The sequence below is a fragment of the Trichosurus vulpecula genome, chromosome 9 (assembly GCF_011100635.1).
Source record: "Trichosurus vulpecula isolate mTriVul1 chromosome 9, mTriVul1.pri, whole genome shotgun sequence".
NCBI classification, from domain to species: Eukaryota; Metazoa; Chordata; class Mammalia; order Diprotodontia; family Phalangeridae; genus Trichosurus; species Trichosurus vulpecula.
Window position 1 is genome coordinate 60418033 of NC_050581.1, and position 15967 is coordinate 60433999.

At 43.3% G+C, this 15967-nt stretch overlaps 1 protein-coding gene across 6 annotated transcripts in view; it reads right to left on the minus strand.

Moving 5' to 3' along the window:
• UNC13B (unc-13 homolog B) overlaps window positions 1-15967 on the minus strand; it is a 331346-nt gene that overhangs the window by 57452 nt on the left and 257927 nt on the right. Inside the window, exon 1 of one of the 6 annotated variants that reach the window (XM_036737949.1) lies at window positions 2-2450. The exons of the other annotated variants lie outside the window; for them this stretch is intronic. Coding sequence (XP_036593844.1) covers window positions 2-2450 — 2449 coding nt within the window. Of the gene's footprint in view, window position 1; window positions 2451-15967 lie in introns of those variants that run through there. 6 annotated transcript variants of the gene reach the window in all.

The following is a 15967-nucleotide window of genomic DNA, read 5'->3' on the forward strand; positions in this document are numbered from 1 at the left end:
CCTGAATATATTTCTTCAGCTGAAAGACAGTTTGCTTCCTGAACTAATTCCTGTAAAAGTCTCTTCTGTGTTAGTCTCTTTTCTCTCAGTACATTTTTGAAGTTGTTGATGCACTTGTTGAGGTATATAGTCTCTGCACACACCTGCTCTAGACTCAACTTCCCATCCTTGGACTCCGGAGGCCTTGAACAAGTCTCATCCCCAAGGCTGCACGTGGGCTTCAGCTGTCCTAGAGAGATATCCAAATCTGAACATGGCAATGAACAAGAGAGCAGAGAGTCATTGGAAGCAGGAGAAAGGCTGCTGTGGTCCAAATTGACTTGTTCTTTATGTTTAGAAACTATCAGTTCACTGGCTGCAGCATCACTAGCCAAGCTCTCACTCCCTCTACTCAAGGGGCTTTCCACCAAGTAGTCTCTGTCTCCCCCTGGGCTCAACATCTGCAGTAGCCCGTCACTGTCATCAGTTTGGGAGCCACTCTCATTGCTCTCCAGGCCTTCCGGACTGAAGGAATCACTGCTCTCCAGCTTCTGAAACACTCCCTGAAGGGCTGACTTGAAGTGGTATATTGCTTTTCCTAATTTATTTGTGTAAAACTTCACATCTGTGCCATCTCCATCTTCCTGTGAGGCATCTAGAACATATGCGGAACTGTCCAAAACATCCCTAAGGCCCTGCACAGCAGTCTCCTCCTCCTCATTTAAGTCAATATGAACCATGTCTTTGAAAGCTGCAGGTCCTATGGTCACTTCATCCATCATGCCTTCATGGCTTAGAGTCATCAGCCTTCTGGACTCATCTGTTAAAAGCGAATTTAATTGCTCTCGGCTCAGAATCTCAAGTCCTGTTCCACAACCCAACAGCTGGCCTTTCTCTGCTTTGGTACCCTCAGGAGATGGACAGTGGCTGGCTTCCTCTCGAATGCTGCAGCCAACTTCTTTTGCTGCTGTGCACAAAAGTCCCTTACAATGCTGCTCTGGAAACTCCTGTGCCTCCCTGGAGTCTTCCTCTTTGGGGATGAACTCTAAGAAAGAGCCCTTAGTTTCCTGCAAAATAGGTGAAAGGGCCTCCCTCTGGGGCCCAGTCTGGTTTCCATGGCTGCAAAAGGCTGTTTGGGCTGCTTTCTCTGCTTCTTTCAAAGGCCCAGACACCATACTGTTTCTTTTTGCTAGGGTGACCTTGGGTGGAAAATGAAGCTTCTGGCCCTGGGAATCCCAAGTATGATTCTGAGCTCTGGCCCAGTCGGCATCTGTTTTTTGTGCCTTGTCCCTTTTATCTGCATGTAGAACCCCTTCATCAAGGCTCAGAGAGCGCCAGCGATGCTCCTGTAGCCCTTGATGCAACAATGAGATGGACTCCATCTGGGGGCTCCAGCCCTTTGACCAGCTGAGCTCTTCCTGTGTGGCAATATGGACCCCTACACTTTGTAAGAGGATTGATTTCTGCAAAATGAAGTCTCTCTGCTCTGGGTGTACTAGCCTGACGATTGTGGGCCTGGGATCGTGGGCCTTGCCCGTAGCCACGTTGGCCCTGTAAGCATCCCTGATGTACTTGCTGCACTGGATACCATTAACGCAGAGGTGCTTGGCCAGGAAGCTATTCACAAGCTCCGTGGTGTTTTCCCCATCTTGCTCAGGAAGGCCATAAAAATACAAAGTGGATTCCTCCCTGGGGCTTTCCACATGGGACTCCTTGGCTTTCCCCATTATACAAGCTTTGACTGTAGAGGCACCACCACCCACCTGTAATCCTTCAATCTCACTCAGGACTGAATCCACACAGCTAGATACCTCATCCACAGAGCCTTTAACCAGGCTCAGGTGCTGCTGAAGCTCAGCAATCTCCAGCTGGAGGCGGCTGATCCCCTGTAGCTCTTTCACAATGTAGTCCACCACATCTCCAGAGGGCTCTGGCTGCTGCCTGGGGCTGTTACCTCTGGATGGAGACGGCTTGTGTCTTTCCCTTTCAGGGTGTTCCTGCTGGCTAATGGCAGGACTTCCAGTGGAGTGGTCCTGAGAGTCAGGCTTTGAGTGGCTGAGCTGTCCCTTACCCAACTGGGTTCCATCTATGCCAGGGCCAGTGTGTTGCCCAGAGCAATCACTGCAGGTCATTTCTACCTTCCCACTGCTCGCGGTGACCACTTGCCCACAGCAAGTAGGCAGCAAGCTTCTGTCCTGAGGAGAAGCCCCCATAGGGCTTGAGGGCTTATTCCTGATGTTACAAACTATCGTAGCTGATCCTGAATCAGCTGAGGAAAGCTCTGAGCAGGTAGTTGGGTCTGCAGAGCTTTCCTCCTGAGGCTCCTGCAACAACCTCTTCATTTTTTCCCTCAGGGCCTGAGGGGGTTTTTGCTTCTTCCCCTTCTTTTTGGCCAGGATGCTTCCTAGAGATTTTCTTGGAAAGGCAATGCCACGTCCTGATCTTTTCAATCTATTCCTAGCAAACATCATTGGCAGCTGCGCTGGGCCTGGTGCATCATGCTGCCCAAGAGAGATGTGTCTAGCTCTCAGGTCCAACACATGCCTGTGGATCCCAGCTTGACTTTCTTACCAGGTAACTCTAAGAGAGGAAAAACAGTGCACTGAGGTAAAAAAAAAAGAAGCAGCATTAAATAAAACACAACAGTGAAAACCCAGATCCATCAGATACAGTCTATAGAATTGGCTTTATGTCTTAGGGTTCCTGATGTAGTTCTGGCCTGTCAGTAAATCCTAGCTAAGAATGTTGGTCCTATAGCTCTCAATCATTGGTCTTCACTGCAGTTTTTAATGCCAAATAAAAAGCAAATTCTGTGATATAGATGTCTTCCAGGATCCCCTTCCTTTTGGGAAGCAAAATTTCCTATAACCTGTAACAGAAGAGGAATTCTAGGGGATGAGGGAAGGAAATCGGGCTTCAAGGTAATGGGTGCCTCCTTAATATTGAAATCACTTAAAATTAGAGAACTAAGGATTAGCTAAAGAATGAATAAACAAATGAAGGAATTGAATTGAATGAATATCTAAAATAGCAACACCAAGGAGCTCAAATTACATAGTTACCAAAACACATTTTAATGATACTGTTCAAATATATAGATGAAATGTGGCACGAAATGAGACGACACCTTTGAACCTAAACAAGGTGATTGTTCTAGGTTGCATGTGATTGAAAACTGAAGTGTATCTTTGAACTAAGTCCTTACCACAACTCAGTGGTTCAGGTACCATCAACCAGCACGTAGCACACCCCTCTGATGTCAGGTGACAAAAGACTTTGGGTTAGGTAAAAATGAACTTTTTGCACTTTGTTCCATCACTGACAATTGAGCCAAGTTATGGCTCTAGATACTGCACAAAAAACTTCTTTCGTTCTAGATAATGATATGATCTATGTCGAGGTCTTGAAAACCTTGAAGGCCTAGATAACTATTAACAGCCAGTGAGGTTGACTACTAAAGTATCCTTGGGATCCATCCACCCTACAGGTGAAAATAGCTTAGAGTGAGGCAACCTTTTTCAGAAGCCCAAACTCCCCAGAGGGTTCTCTCTAGGGAACTTATTGTGCCTTTATTATGAATTCTGCTCTGTGGAGGACTGGACTTCAACAAGGATCCAATTTTAAAGAAATTATTCCCAAAGAGAAAGTAAAAAAAAAACCCAAACAAACCTGATACAAAAGTAAGGAGAACACAAAGCAAAGTTTATCTGAGAATCTATGAGATGCCTCAGGGCTTGTTTCAGCACATGCTCCCTCAGTGATACAGAAATGGATGGAAGGACATCAGTCATGAGAGGGAAAACAAAGCCTGCTCATGATCTGTTCTGGCATGGTAGTAAATGCTCCTCAACCTCTCCCCTCCAGCCAAAGACAGCACTGATTCTAACAATGAATCTGGTAGGGAGGAGCATAATCCGATGTGGCTGCAAATGTGACTGATGCAGCCTCCCAGGATGTGGATGGCCACTCCAGCTAGCCAGGCACCAGGGTTCAAATATAACCAGGATTCTAGTCTCCTTTGTACTATTGACAGCTCCTGAGAGATTGAGTCTGTATCCTGTTTTCCTCACTGTGGCATAATGGACAGAGAGAACTAGGCTTGGAGCTAGGAAAACCCTTCAGGTCCTCCAAGACTGTTTTCTAGAGTCAGAGGGAAAAATGAACAAGATCTCTTTTCATCTGTCTAGAATTAGAGTCCATGGATTAAATATAGGTTAGTTATCAACACCTAGATGAGAATATCAGCACAAAAGTGAGCCTGTACACTAAGAAGTTACCTCCAGTCATGGTTACAGGGGCTGAAAGGTCTTCTAGTCCAGCCTGATCGTTTAACATATGTGCAAAATAAAACCCAAAAGGGCTAAGTTGACTTGCCCAGAGTCACATGGTGGATCAGTGACAGAGCCAGGACAAGAACCCAGGTCTCCCTGTCCCTAGTCTACTAGTTTTTCCACCTCTTTTGCTTTTGGTTATTGAATCATTCTTCAGTCATGCCCGACTCTTCATGAGCCCATTTGGGGTTTTCTTGGCAAAGATACTGGAGTGGTTTGCCATTTCCTACTCCAGCTCATTTCAACAGATGAGGAAACTGGGACAAACATGTTTAAGTGACTCACCCAGGGTCTCACAGCTAGTAAATGTCTGAGGTCAGATTTGAACTCAGGAAGATTGATCTTTTGGACTCCAGGCCCACTGCTCATCTGCTGTGCCACCTAGCTGCCATTCTATGCCATACTACCAATCAGCAACTTCTCATTGCAACACCTAGGCCAGGAGTATGTGGGTTAAGTTAATCAATTCCCAGCTCTCTATAGCACAGGAGTAATCTTAACCCAGGGTTCATTAATTTAAAAAAATTATCACTGTACTTTAATGTGAGTAGGTTCCTTTATGATCCTATTTATTTTATTTTAAAGACTTTAGCTTCACTAAACTGCCCAAAGGGTCCATGACACAGGAAAGATGAAGAATCACTGCTTTATTAACTCCTAGCTAATGTTATGTTTCCATGTCTAGAATCAAAGAGTGAGCCACAAATGACCTTCAGAGCAGCAGGTACTGGCTACTTCATTGTTGCTTCATTCAAATGCCACTAAGGGTGCACCAACACTACAGCATTCTCTGGCTCTGGTTGAGAGACAGTTGTTTTTCCTACATCATTAGAACCACAGATCCTTAGGGCTTAGGCAGAGCTGAGGTTCTGAATACACACAGACCAAAATAACTACCTTCATCCCCTCCTCCTTTATTGTCTCCTTCATAAAAAACAGATGCTTCATTCTTCAGGAACTATCACCCTTTTATGACACCTGGCTCTGTGCCATGGATGCTCCCTTTCCCAGGAGGAAAGCCTCGGGGTTTGGAGAGTGCCGGCCCACCTGTTCCAGCAGCATTTCTTTGGGCAGCTACGAGGCAACAGTGGCTAGAACACTGGATGTGGAGTCAAGAAAACAAGTTCAAAACCTGCCTCTGATACTTAACTAGCTCTGTGACCTTGGGTGTCACTGGACCTCTTTGCACTCTAATTCACTTATCTGTAAAATAAGGGTAATACTACAACCACCTGACAAGGTTATTGTGAGGGTCAACTGAAGTGTTACACTTAAAGCTCTTTGCACACCTTGAAGCAGGCTATTATTATGAGAGGAGGAAGAAGAGGAGGAAGAGGAGGAGGAGGAGAAAGAGGGGGAGGGAGGAAAGCAGGGAGGAAGGGAGAGAGGAGGGAGAGAGAAAGGAAGGCAGAGGGAGAGGGGGGAGGGAGAGGGAGAGGGGGAGGGAGAGAGAGAGAGAGAGAGAGAGAGAGAGAGAGAGAGAGAGAGAGAGAGAGAGAGAGAGAAGGGAAGTAGGGAAGAGTAGGAGGAGAGAGAGGAGGATGAAAAGGAGGGAGAAGGAAAAGGACTATTCTACACAAAATTAAGGAAGAAGTGAGAGCTTCTACTGTCCACTTTGCAAATCCTCCTTAGATCAGACTTAGGCCAAAAGAAAACATTTGCTAGCATTTAGAGCCTAATTAGATCTATCTATTCTCCCTGACCTTCTCCAGAGAAGATATTTGACATGGATAATTAGTGAGAAAACCCCAGAGATCGGAAAGGAAGATCAGATCCAAGATGGTTCCAAACACCAGTGACATAGGTTACAAACTTTAGCAGCTGGGAAAGCTAAGGCCCAGACACTGATATCCACCACAAGATCCCTGCTGGTCCTTGCAGGACCTTTGTGAACAGGTTGGTCACAGTCTCAATAGGGATGCATGTAACTCTATGCTATTCTTTGCTATGATCTATAAGCAGGCTTGGATCTCCTGCTAAATCATCCCATTGTTTAGATAGCTATTTCAGACTTTGCTCTAATTCTGGAGGTGAAAACTACCTAGGCCAATTTAGTATCTCTACAATGCAAGTACCAGAAGGGCTGCAGCAGGCCAGGGAGGTTCTTGACCTCCAGCTGCTTCAGACTCTCCTCCTGGCACCCCTTCCAGAAATGCAGGAGCAGAGCCAATGGAAGGTGCTGCAGGTACTTTTCCTATCACCCCTTACATGAGAATAGTTGCCTGGTTTCTCACACTGGAGAGAAGCAGGAAATTTCCAGCCAGGGCTGCCATAGCAACCTGTTCCCAGCCCCCACCTAGGACAATCACCCATTTCCAGGGAATCTTTAAAAAAAGTTCCTTCAGGAATCTACTGATGTGGCCTTAGCAGAACCAAAGGCAAACTCAGAGGACCATAGACCACATGATCACAGACTTAGAGCTAGAAGAGACCTCAGAGGCCACATAGTCTGACCTCGTTTTTCAGAAGAGGAAGCTAAGGCTGGTACACTTTCCATTGTACATCATGATGTTAGTCAAGTCCAGAAAAACCTCTCTTTAGAGAATTAGCTCTGGATGGTAAAGAGGCCCAGCCAGTGGTAGGTAATGACTTGTTGACCCCTCTTTCTGAAGGTATTCATGGGACAACACCATTCTTACCATCTCTCTCCATCAACCAACTGCCTTAGAGACTTTTTGTACCTACTAAGAGTCCTGAAGGGCACTGGGCATCTTTGAATAGGCAAATCATAAGACATCAAACAGAGGAAAGCGATTAACTTTAAGCAAAAAGGATCTATCTACCCACTTTTCCTATACTTTGGAAGCAATCTTGGATGGAGAAGGGGACACTTGGAGCTTATAGGCCAGTCTACTCCCTAGCAACTTCCAGACCACCTCTGCCAAAATACCCTGCATAATCTATAAGACTGGACTCACTAGAGACCCACACTGTAAAGGAGATCACATGAGTCCTCAATTCCTTCCCAACCTTGTGCCTACCTTTTGCCCATCTGGGCAACTAGTGTTCTCATGCTGTTCCCCCCCCCCACCCCCCGTTTCCAGCAGTTTCCATCCTAACTCTCCCTTCCTGCTCTCTTCCCATCAAGTTATATAGCCAACTCCATTAAGGGGCCCAAGTTTTTCTTTGTGTCCCATCTTCTCCTTGACCCTTGAGGCATAGGGAGGGACAGGAAAGTAATCAATCCTCTAACATTAGAATTTGAAGGAATCTTGGAAATCATTTAGTTCAAGCCTCTCATTTTATAGAGCAGGACATTGATATGTACACAGAAAGGGGAAGTAATCTGTTCATGATCACGATGAGTAACTGGCAGCAAAAATATTAGAATCCATATTTCCTTAGTCCAAGCCAGATGTTGTTTCCACTACACCATGCTGCCTCCCAAACTGAGTGCTTACTTCTAAACAAATGGTTTCTTCCTTCTCTCTCTCCTACTTCCCTTCCTTTTCTTTCTTAAGATCCTAAACTAGACACCAATGAGAGAGACTGTGAGGCCCTAAAGCATTCCAGGCTACTTGCTTCTCTTTCCTCTCTGTCTCTTCCAACCTTCCCTAGGAACTAAAGAAGGAAGTGAAGATGGCAGTGAAGCTAGTGAATATCTTTGATGTATCTTTGGAATGCCCATGTTGGTAGGAAGATATGACAACATTGTGATTTTTTTCTGCTGGTGGTAAAGTAACTTCTTCTAGCTCTCCTATCCCCTCTACCTTGTCTAGCCTTTATGTGGGTGGGAGACTGAATAATACATGTTTAAAGATTCTTCATTAATCTTCTGTATTCCTTCAGCTACCCTTATTTGGCTTGTGGCCTGAAGCCTGGGTAAAATACCTTTAGTTTAAGAATTCTTGCCCTCAGAAGGTTATGTCTGATTTTCACTAAAACAATCATCTCCCCAGAGCAGAAAGCAATCCCTTCAAAAGCATAAATGTGAAGTCTGCCTCAAGTCTTTTCATGCTTTAGGAACCCATGCTGATAACACTCTGGGACAGGTGTCCAAGGCAGAAATGAGTCACCCACAGACCCAATACATTGGTATTACCAGGACCACTGCCCTTCAGAGAGGACTAAGATGACCTCTGACCCTAGAATTTCATTCCATTCCACCTTCTCCAACCCTGAAGGAGTGTGAAGCATGTGCCTTTAGAAATTCTGGACCTAAACCCATAGCAAATGAGGAACTGGTGAAGCAAAAAAAACTCAAAGTCTTAAGGACTCACATGAGTGATTTGGCCACAGACCCAACAGTATGGCAACTCGCTGAAGGAAACCTCTTGCTCCAAACAGGACAGGCCCAGTACTTTCAAATGGCTGATCACTGAGCTGGCTGTACAACTCTGAGAACCCAAAAACCTTGCGGTCCCATCTCATTTCCCAGAAAAACTTTTCTATGCTCCAAAGCAGGAGAAAATTTCTCATCAAATGCACTAGAAAAAGCAATGATGGAGGGTAGTGGCAAGGGCACTGGATGGAAAAGCAGAAATCCTGGCTCTGCTACTAAACAGTAACATGACCAGGAGAAGTCCCATAAGCTTCCTCATCTGCACAAAGGAGTAATAGTACCTGCTATCCATTCTTCATAAGACTGTTGTGAAGATAAATTAGATCATGTAAGCGCTCTGTAAATTGTAAAGCACGAGATCAGGGATTTTTAGGCCAGAATGGGCTTCCTTTGTAATCACATGCATTTAATTTTGTTCATTAAAAAATATGGTTCTGGGAAGAGGACCAGAGACTTCATCAGACTACCAAAGAGGTCCATCACACACATGTGTACACACACACACACACACACACACACAGTAAGAACCCTTAGACTAGAGTCTACACAATTGTAAAGGATTCTTATTTTATTAGTAATAATAGTTTTGCTAATAAACCCAAACCATTTGCTTATATGGGCTAATTAATGGTGGATTACAGCAGCCCTGAAACAGACTAAAGCTCAGGGAGATTTGACTGGGGGGAGACTTCATTCTCTTTGAACATGGATCAAGCCTACCAGACCACAATTCTGTAGCTACATTAAATTAAGCTTTAAAATGGTCCTGTCCACACTAGACCCCAAATTCTATCTTCTGATTAGAGACGCAGCTTCTCTTCCCAGTATTAATTCCTTTTAATAGCCCATAAAGTCTCAATCTGTCTTCACCCCAGTATCTTTATAGGATTTTTTTTAATTTAAATTTTAGGCTTAAAGCTGGAAGGAACCTCAGAGGCCATCTGGTCCAACCTTCTCATTTTCAGATGAGGAAACTGAGGCCCAGGGAGGTTAAGTGATTTTGTGTTTTTCTGGAGTACAAGATCCAACTGCAATATCCAGCCTCATGCAGTCCTAGGCAAAATGCCAGTCCCCCTTCACTCCTGGATCACCAATTTTTCTGGAAGAAATCTTCCCTGGCTGAATCACTCTAACCCTGTACCTAACCACAGCACAGGCACAGGGATGCTTCCAACTAGACAAGCTTCCATCCCATGCCCTACATGGACCTTAAGACTCAGTGGTAAAAGCCTGCCTCCTGGTGCCTTCATATGAATTCCCATCCTATTCACTTGACTCCCAGCTGGCAATTCAATATATCAGCTGCATCTATTGCATATCACCCATCCAGCTTCAGATTATCATAAAAGTCCAAAGTAGCAAACCTCTAGGACTTTACCTTCCTCAGTCCTGCTACACCTCTAGGTTCCTTGGGGAATATCCACTCTAAGAACAACCCCACTCTAATCACAAGGTAAATCCAGTCATTATAAAGAACACCCTACCCCTCCTTTACTGTCTTAGAGATTTTTTAGCGACAACCGTACAATCTCAGCTCAACTGATATACAAAGTACCACTGTGCATGTGAGATGATGGATGAGTTATCTGCACCCATGTACACACACAGAAGATGAGTTGATTATATAAGCTCACATATGAAATGGATGGATTATTTGCACACATGCACATATATACTACCTAGGCAGTTTATACATACACAGAGATGAATAGTTTATTTGCAGAAATGAGCATACTTGAGGTGGATAATCTATACTCACATACCTGTGTACACAAATAATTGATAACTCATCTATATGCATAAATACAATGGTGGGCTGATTGTTGACGCCCTCCCCCCATGGTTGGATTATTTGTATACATACACACACACGTGCACACACAAGACAGATGGTTATTACTATATATCCATGAGACACAGGTAACCTCTATTTGTATGGATATATATGTGAAATATATATTCACAAACAAAACAACTATTCATATATACATGTATGTATATACACACATACACATGTACATACACATAATGGATTATATCTATATAAACACATGGATACATATGAAATGGATAGGTTATCTATCAGGATACATGTGGATGAACACATAGCCAAGGAAAATCACATCTGTATACAGGCTCACATAATTAATGAATGCTTTTCATATGTACAAACAAGGTATACCAATTATCTGTACACATGTTGCATATTTAAAGATGCTGTTCTTAGAGCACAAATTTGACACATCTGTCTTGCCAGAATGACACCCATCAGCAGCAGAGCCCCAAGCTGGTTATATAATTAACACAGTTACTCTCTATCAATAATATTTTGTTCCTGTCCCAGTTTGCTGTGTATAGCCAATAGCACTCTACAACACTTACCTTGCTACTATAATCAAAATGAGGATTAAGGAAAATGGGGGAAAAATAATGCTCAACTATAGACCCCAAGTGATTTCTTTAAAAGAAAACCATCCTGGAGGATTTGTCAATGGTATACCGAAGCTACATAATGAACTTTCTAACAAAGACAAAGCCCATTCCTGATCGCATGCCTGGCAAGAAGAATGAAGAAGCTACTGTTAGCTGCACCGAACTGACAGGCTCGAGTGCCAAGCAGGCTCCCTGTCGAGGAACAGCGCAAACTTGATGATGGGAAATAAGGCACAGCCCAGAAATCCACCAGATGAAAGGCAGGGAGGGCAGGAGATTCCTTGGCTGCAAAGCTAGAAATTCCGTCTTATGAAGGATCTCCAGGGAGGCTTCTGGTCACTAACTGGAATCACCGCTTTTTTTCCTGGCTGCAGACAGACAGCCAAACTTCAGCTGGATCTGTTATTCTAACTCAATTGATTCGGGCGCTTTGAGACTGAGAAAGAAAGCAGGGTAGCTCCTGCTCCTGCTGCTGCTCCTCCTCCTCTCCAGCTGCTTCCTGCCTGCAACCTCCCATACAGCACCAGCCCTTCTCACACATTCCCAGGGCGCAGGCAGCATACACATCCCGCCCCCCCACACCCCGCCCCACCACGCTCACTCTCTCACACACCCTTCTGTGTGTGTCTCGCTATATATATCTTACTCTTTCCCCCAACCTTCCTCTCTTCATTCCTATCTTTCTGGAAAAAAAATTATGCATATACACAGAGAGGGGAGAGGGAGAGAGAAAGCTACACAGAGATACAGATGACCTCCCTCTTTCTCTCCTTTATTTACCCATCTATTTAGCTTTGGGGATTGATTATGTTTATAGGGCAAAATAATCAATGATACATTCACTTTATAGAAGCCATTCTTCTTTAGGTCAGGAAGATTTCACTAAAAGATAGTAAAAGATTAAAGGATCAACCACCTGATTCTTAAACGAACTATATAGGAGCTTGGAAGCAACTAGAGACATAGAATCATTGAACTAGAGCTAGAAGGGACCCAGAAGTCATCTGGGCTAATGTCAATGTTCACATTTTTTTCAGATAAGAAAACTAAACTGAGGTCCAGGTAATTTAAGGGTCTTGCTCAAGGTCACATAAAGAGTAAGTGATCCCTGGGACTTGAACTCAAGTTTTCCAAATCCAACCTTGTCAATCTTTCCTCAGGTTTGCTCATGATTTGCTTTTAAAATTCCTTACATGCAGTTGCACAAGGTGAGCAGACTGTCAGAAAAATCAGTAAGTAAAGATCTCAATATATTATTTCATCTGATCCTTACAATGACCTTGTGAAATGGGTGCTATCATTATGCTCATTTTATAGATGGGGAAACTGAGGGGTTAAATAAACAGCTCAAGGTCACAGAACTGTTATCTGAGGAAGGATTTAAACTCAGGTCTTCCTGACTTCAGGTCCAGAACTCTATCCACTGTGTCATCTGGCTTCCTCTAGGAACAAGAATTAGAAATGAGGAAAAGTAGGTATGAGATATAATAAGCAGGGTTGCCTTAAGCAAAAGAGAGTGGAGAAACTAGTTCTAGAGAGGCAGAGATGAAGGAAAGATCCTTGTGAAGAGCAATGGTTACTGCTTGAATTTACTGGAAAGTCATTGAAATTCTGTTCTCACAGAAATGTAAATACCAACTCAAGTTACCAAGAGGAAAGCTTGTTGGGAAAGGTAGGGAGAGAGGGAGGGAGGATGGAGGGGAGGATGGAAGGAGGGATGGATGGATGGACAGATATGGGTTCACACAGTCATTGTGTCTGAGGCTGGGTATGAACTTGAATCTTCCCAATTCTAGACTGACCCCTCTATCCACTGCACTGCCCACAAGATAGCTATTCCATGTTCCCCTAATATAAGGCATCCAAAGGAACTTGTGGTTGACTGCCAAAGCCCAGAAGAATCCAGCTTTAAAACCCCACATTCACCTGCCTACGTCCTAAGGGATACTCTCAAAACAGTAGCCCTAAAGAGCAGAGACTAGGCTGGGGCCCAGTAATGCTAGGAATAAAATGTTGACCTTCCTTTCTTCTTATCAAAAATTGGGACTTTGTTTTCAACAGAAAAAATTTTTTTTAAGATATCCATTCCAAGCTTTGAATTGCTGCATTTTCTACAAACCTTCTGACTGTTTACTGTGACAAAGACAATCATTATTCATTCATTTATCCACCAACCTATTAAGCCTACTTTCCTACTGGAGAAATTGAGAGGCCTGAGCATTCTGAGCAATCATAACTGGGAATTCTGCCACCTGGAGCAAATAAAGCTGACTAAGGCAGTGTTCGATCTAAGATTGAGCCACTTCTGTGAGTGGTTGAGGTTGACAGGAAACAAAGGCTGTGGTCAACCGAAGAAGCTGAGGTACTCTAAGATCAAGGCATTCAAAGAGAGCCTGGGTTGGAAGAAGAGCATGAAGCAGGTACTGAGCCTATTAAGGAGGAGGGAGACTGAGTGACCCAGAGAGTCATAGATGACAGTAACTAAAATCTAGGTAGGATGGAGTCAATTCGAAATGAACAGAGGTGGGTACGCAGTGATACTGCCAGTATAACTGCCAGTATCACAGTAGAGTGAAAATAGAAGTCAGGAATAAGTAATATGGTGACTTCCTTCTGACTCTGTGTATCAAGGGGTATGAAAAAGGAAATAGAAGTTTTAGAGAGGATGCCAATAGTTATTGTGTCTTTAGGAGAAAACTAGGTTTTATTGAGCAAAGGAAAAATGAAGGAACATGAATGAAAGAGGTCCAGAATGATGAATAGTTTGTTAACAACAAACAATGGATCCAGAGGGCATGACAGAAAGGGAAAATAGAGGAGAATAGGAACTGGGAAGGGTTGGGATTGAGATTATAAGGGATTAGGGGATCGGAAGGAAGATGAGGAAGCCGAAAGAAATTAAATGATTTATCCAAGTTTACAAAGGTACTTAGTGTCTGAAGGATTCCAACTTAGGTCTTCCTAGCTCCAAGTCTAATCTCTATGTACTGCCCCATGGAGTGGGTGGGGGAAAAGACAGTACTCTGATTTGGTACAAGGGCTTTTGTTGCTGATCTTCTTCGCCCCGCCACCATGAAGCCTATGTTTATCTTTTGAGATGTATATTACAAACTTGGTAGCTATATTGTGACCTAGGATCAAAGGTTTTAGAATTGGAAGAAACTTAATTAAGATTAAAAACAAAACAGAAGAGGGGATAGTTGAAGAAGGTTTCATGAAGGATATGGGCTTGGGCTGAGTCTTGAAAGAAGATAAAGATTAACAGAGGTGAAGTTGAGGAGGGAGTGTGTTCTAGGCATTGAGAATAGTAGAGGCAAACACAAAGAAGTGGAGAACATTGAGCAAACTAGTTTAGCTGGAACACAGAATACACAAAGGGAAGTAAATATGAAATAAGATCAGAAAGTTGGGTTAGAGTCAGATTGCAGAGGAACTTAAAATGCCTTGCTAAGGAGTTTAGGTTTTATTTTAGAGACAGTAGGGAGTTATTGAAGATTTTTGGGTAGGTAAGGGGCATTGCTAGACATGTACATTAGAAAGAGTCTTTTGGTAACTTTATGGAAGATGGATCAGAGAGGGGAGGGATTAAAGGCAGGAAGACCAATGAGTACTATTGAAATAGTCCAAGCAAGAGGGGACAAAGGACTACACCTGGTTGGCAGCAGTGTGAGTGGAGTAGCTTTAACAGATCTAAGAGATAATCATGGAGATAGAATGGACAGGACTTAGCAATTAGATATTGAGGAAGAGAGAGAGGGAAGGATTATGGATGACCACAAAATGACAAACTTGGGTGATAGAAGAGATGGTGATAGACTCAACAGAAACTGCTGTTTCGGTGTGGGGTGCATTTAGGGGAGAAGAGGAGTTCTCTTTCTGACATGTTGGGTTAGAATGCTAGAGTTCTGGAAAAAGATTCAGGTTTGATATGTAGATTTAGAAGTCATCATCAGAAAGCTATTAAATTGAATCCATGGAATATGTTGAGTTCGCTGAGACAGAGAGAGAGAGAGAGAGAGAGAGAGAGAGAGAGAGAGAGAGAGAGAGAAGATAAGAAACGAGGGACCAGGAAGAACAAGAAGGAATGGTGAGACAAGTAAGAGAATCAGGAGAGAACAGTGTCACAGAAAGCAAGGGAGCAGGAGATAATCAACAGTATTGAAAGCTATAGAAAGGTCAAGGAGAATAAGGACTGAGCACATGTGTAGGCAACAAGGAAGAAGCTAGCAGATACGTGGAGAGATTTTCAATCAGAGAAAATATTAAAGGGAGAATTTCTCAAAGATGGGAGGGATGAAATCAAAAGTATATGTAAAAGGGTTAGATTTGGCAAGGAGAAGGATTACCTCTTCCTCAGGGAATGTAGTAAAAGAAGATGGTGAGAATGGGCGAAGAGTCAGAGTGGTAGAGTAGAAAAGATGAGAAAGGCCAAAATGGATAGCTTCAATTTCCTCAGTGGAGTAGGAAGTGAAGTCCTTTGCAAATTGATCAGAGAGGGTAACATACAGGGTTTCAAGAGTAAGGAAGAAACTTATAAAAACTGCTTCGGTGAGTATGGTAGTCAGCCTGGAAAGTATAAAAGGAATATTGCTTTACAGCAGTGAGGGCCCAGTTGAGAACAGATGGATTTGATTTTTAAAATTTATTCTTTTTTTTAATGAATAAAATCTATTTTATCTCCTTTCTACCTCCCCACCCCCATTGGAAAAAGAAAAGACAAAAAATACCCCAGAAACAGATATTTATATTTGTTACAAGCACATCTGTTATCTCACACTGACCAAGTCCAAAAAATATGTCTCATTCTGTACCCTAAATACATCACCTCTCTGTTAGGAGGTGAGAAAAACAACTCTTCATCAGTCTGCTGAATTTGTGGGTGTTAACTGCCATTCAGAATTCTTAAGTCTTTCAAAGATTTTTGTCTTTATGAGAACAGTTG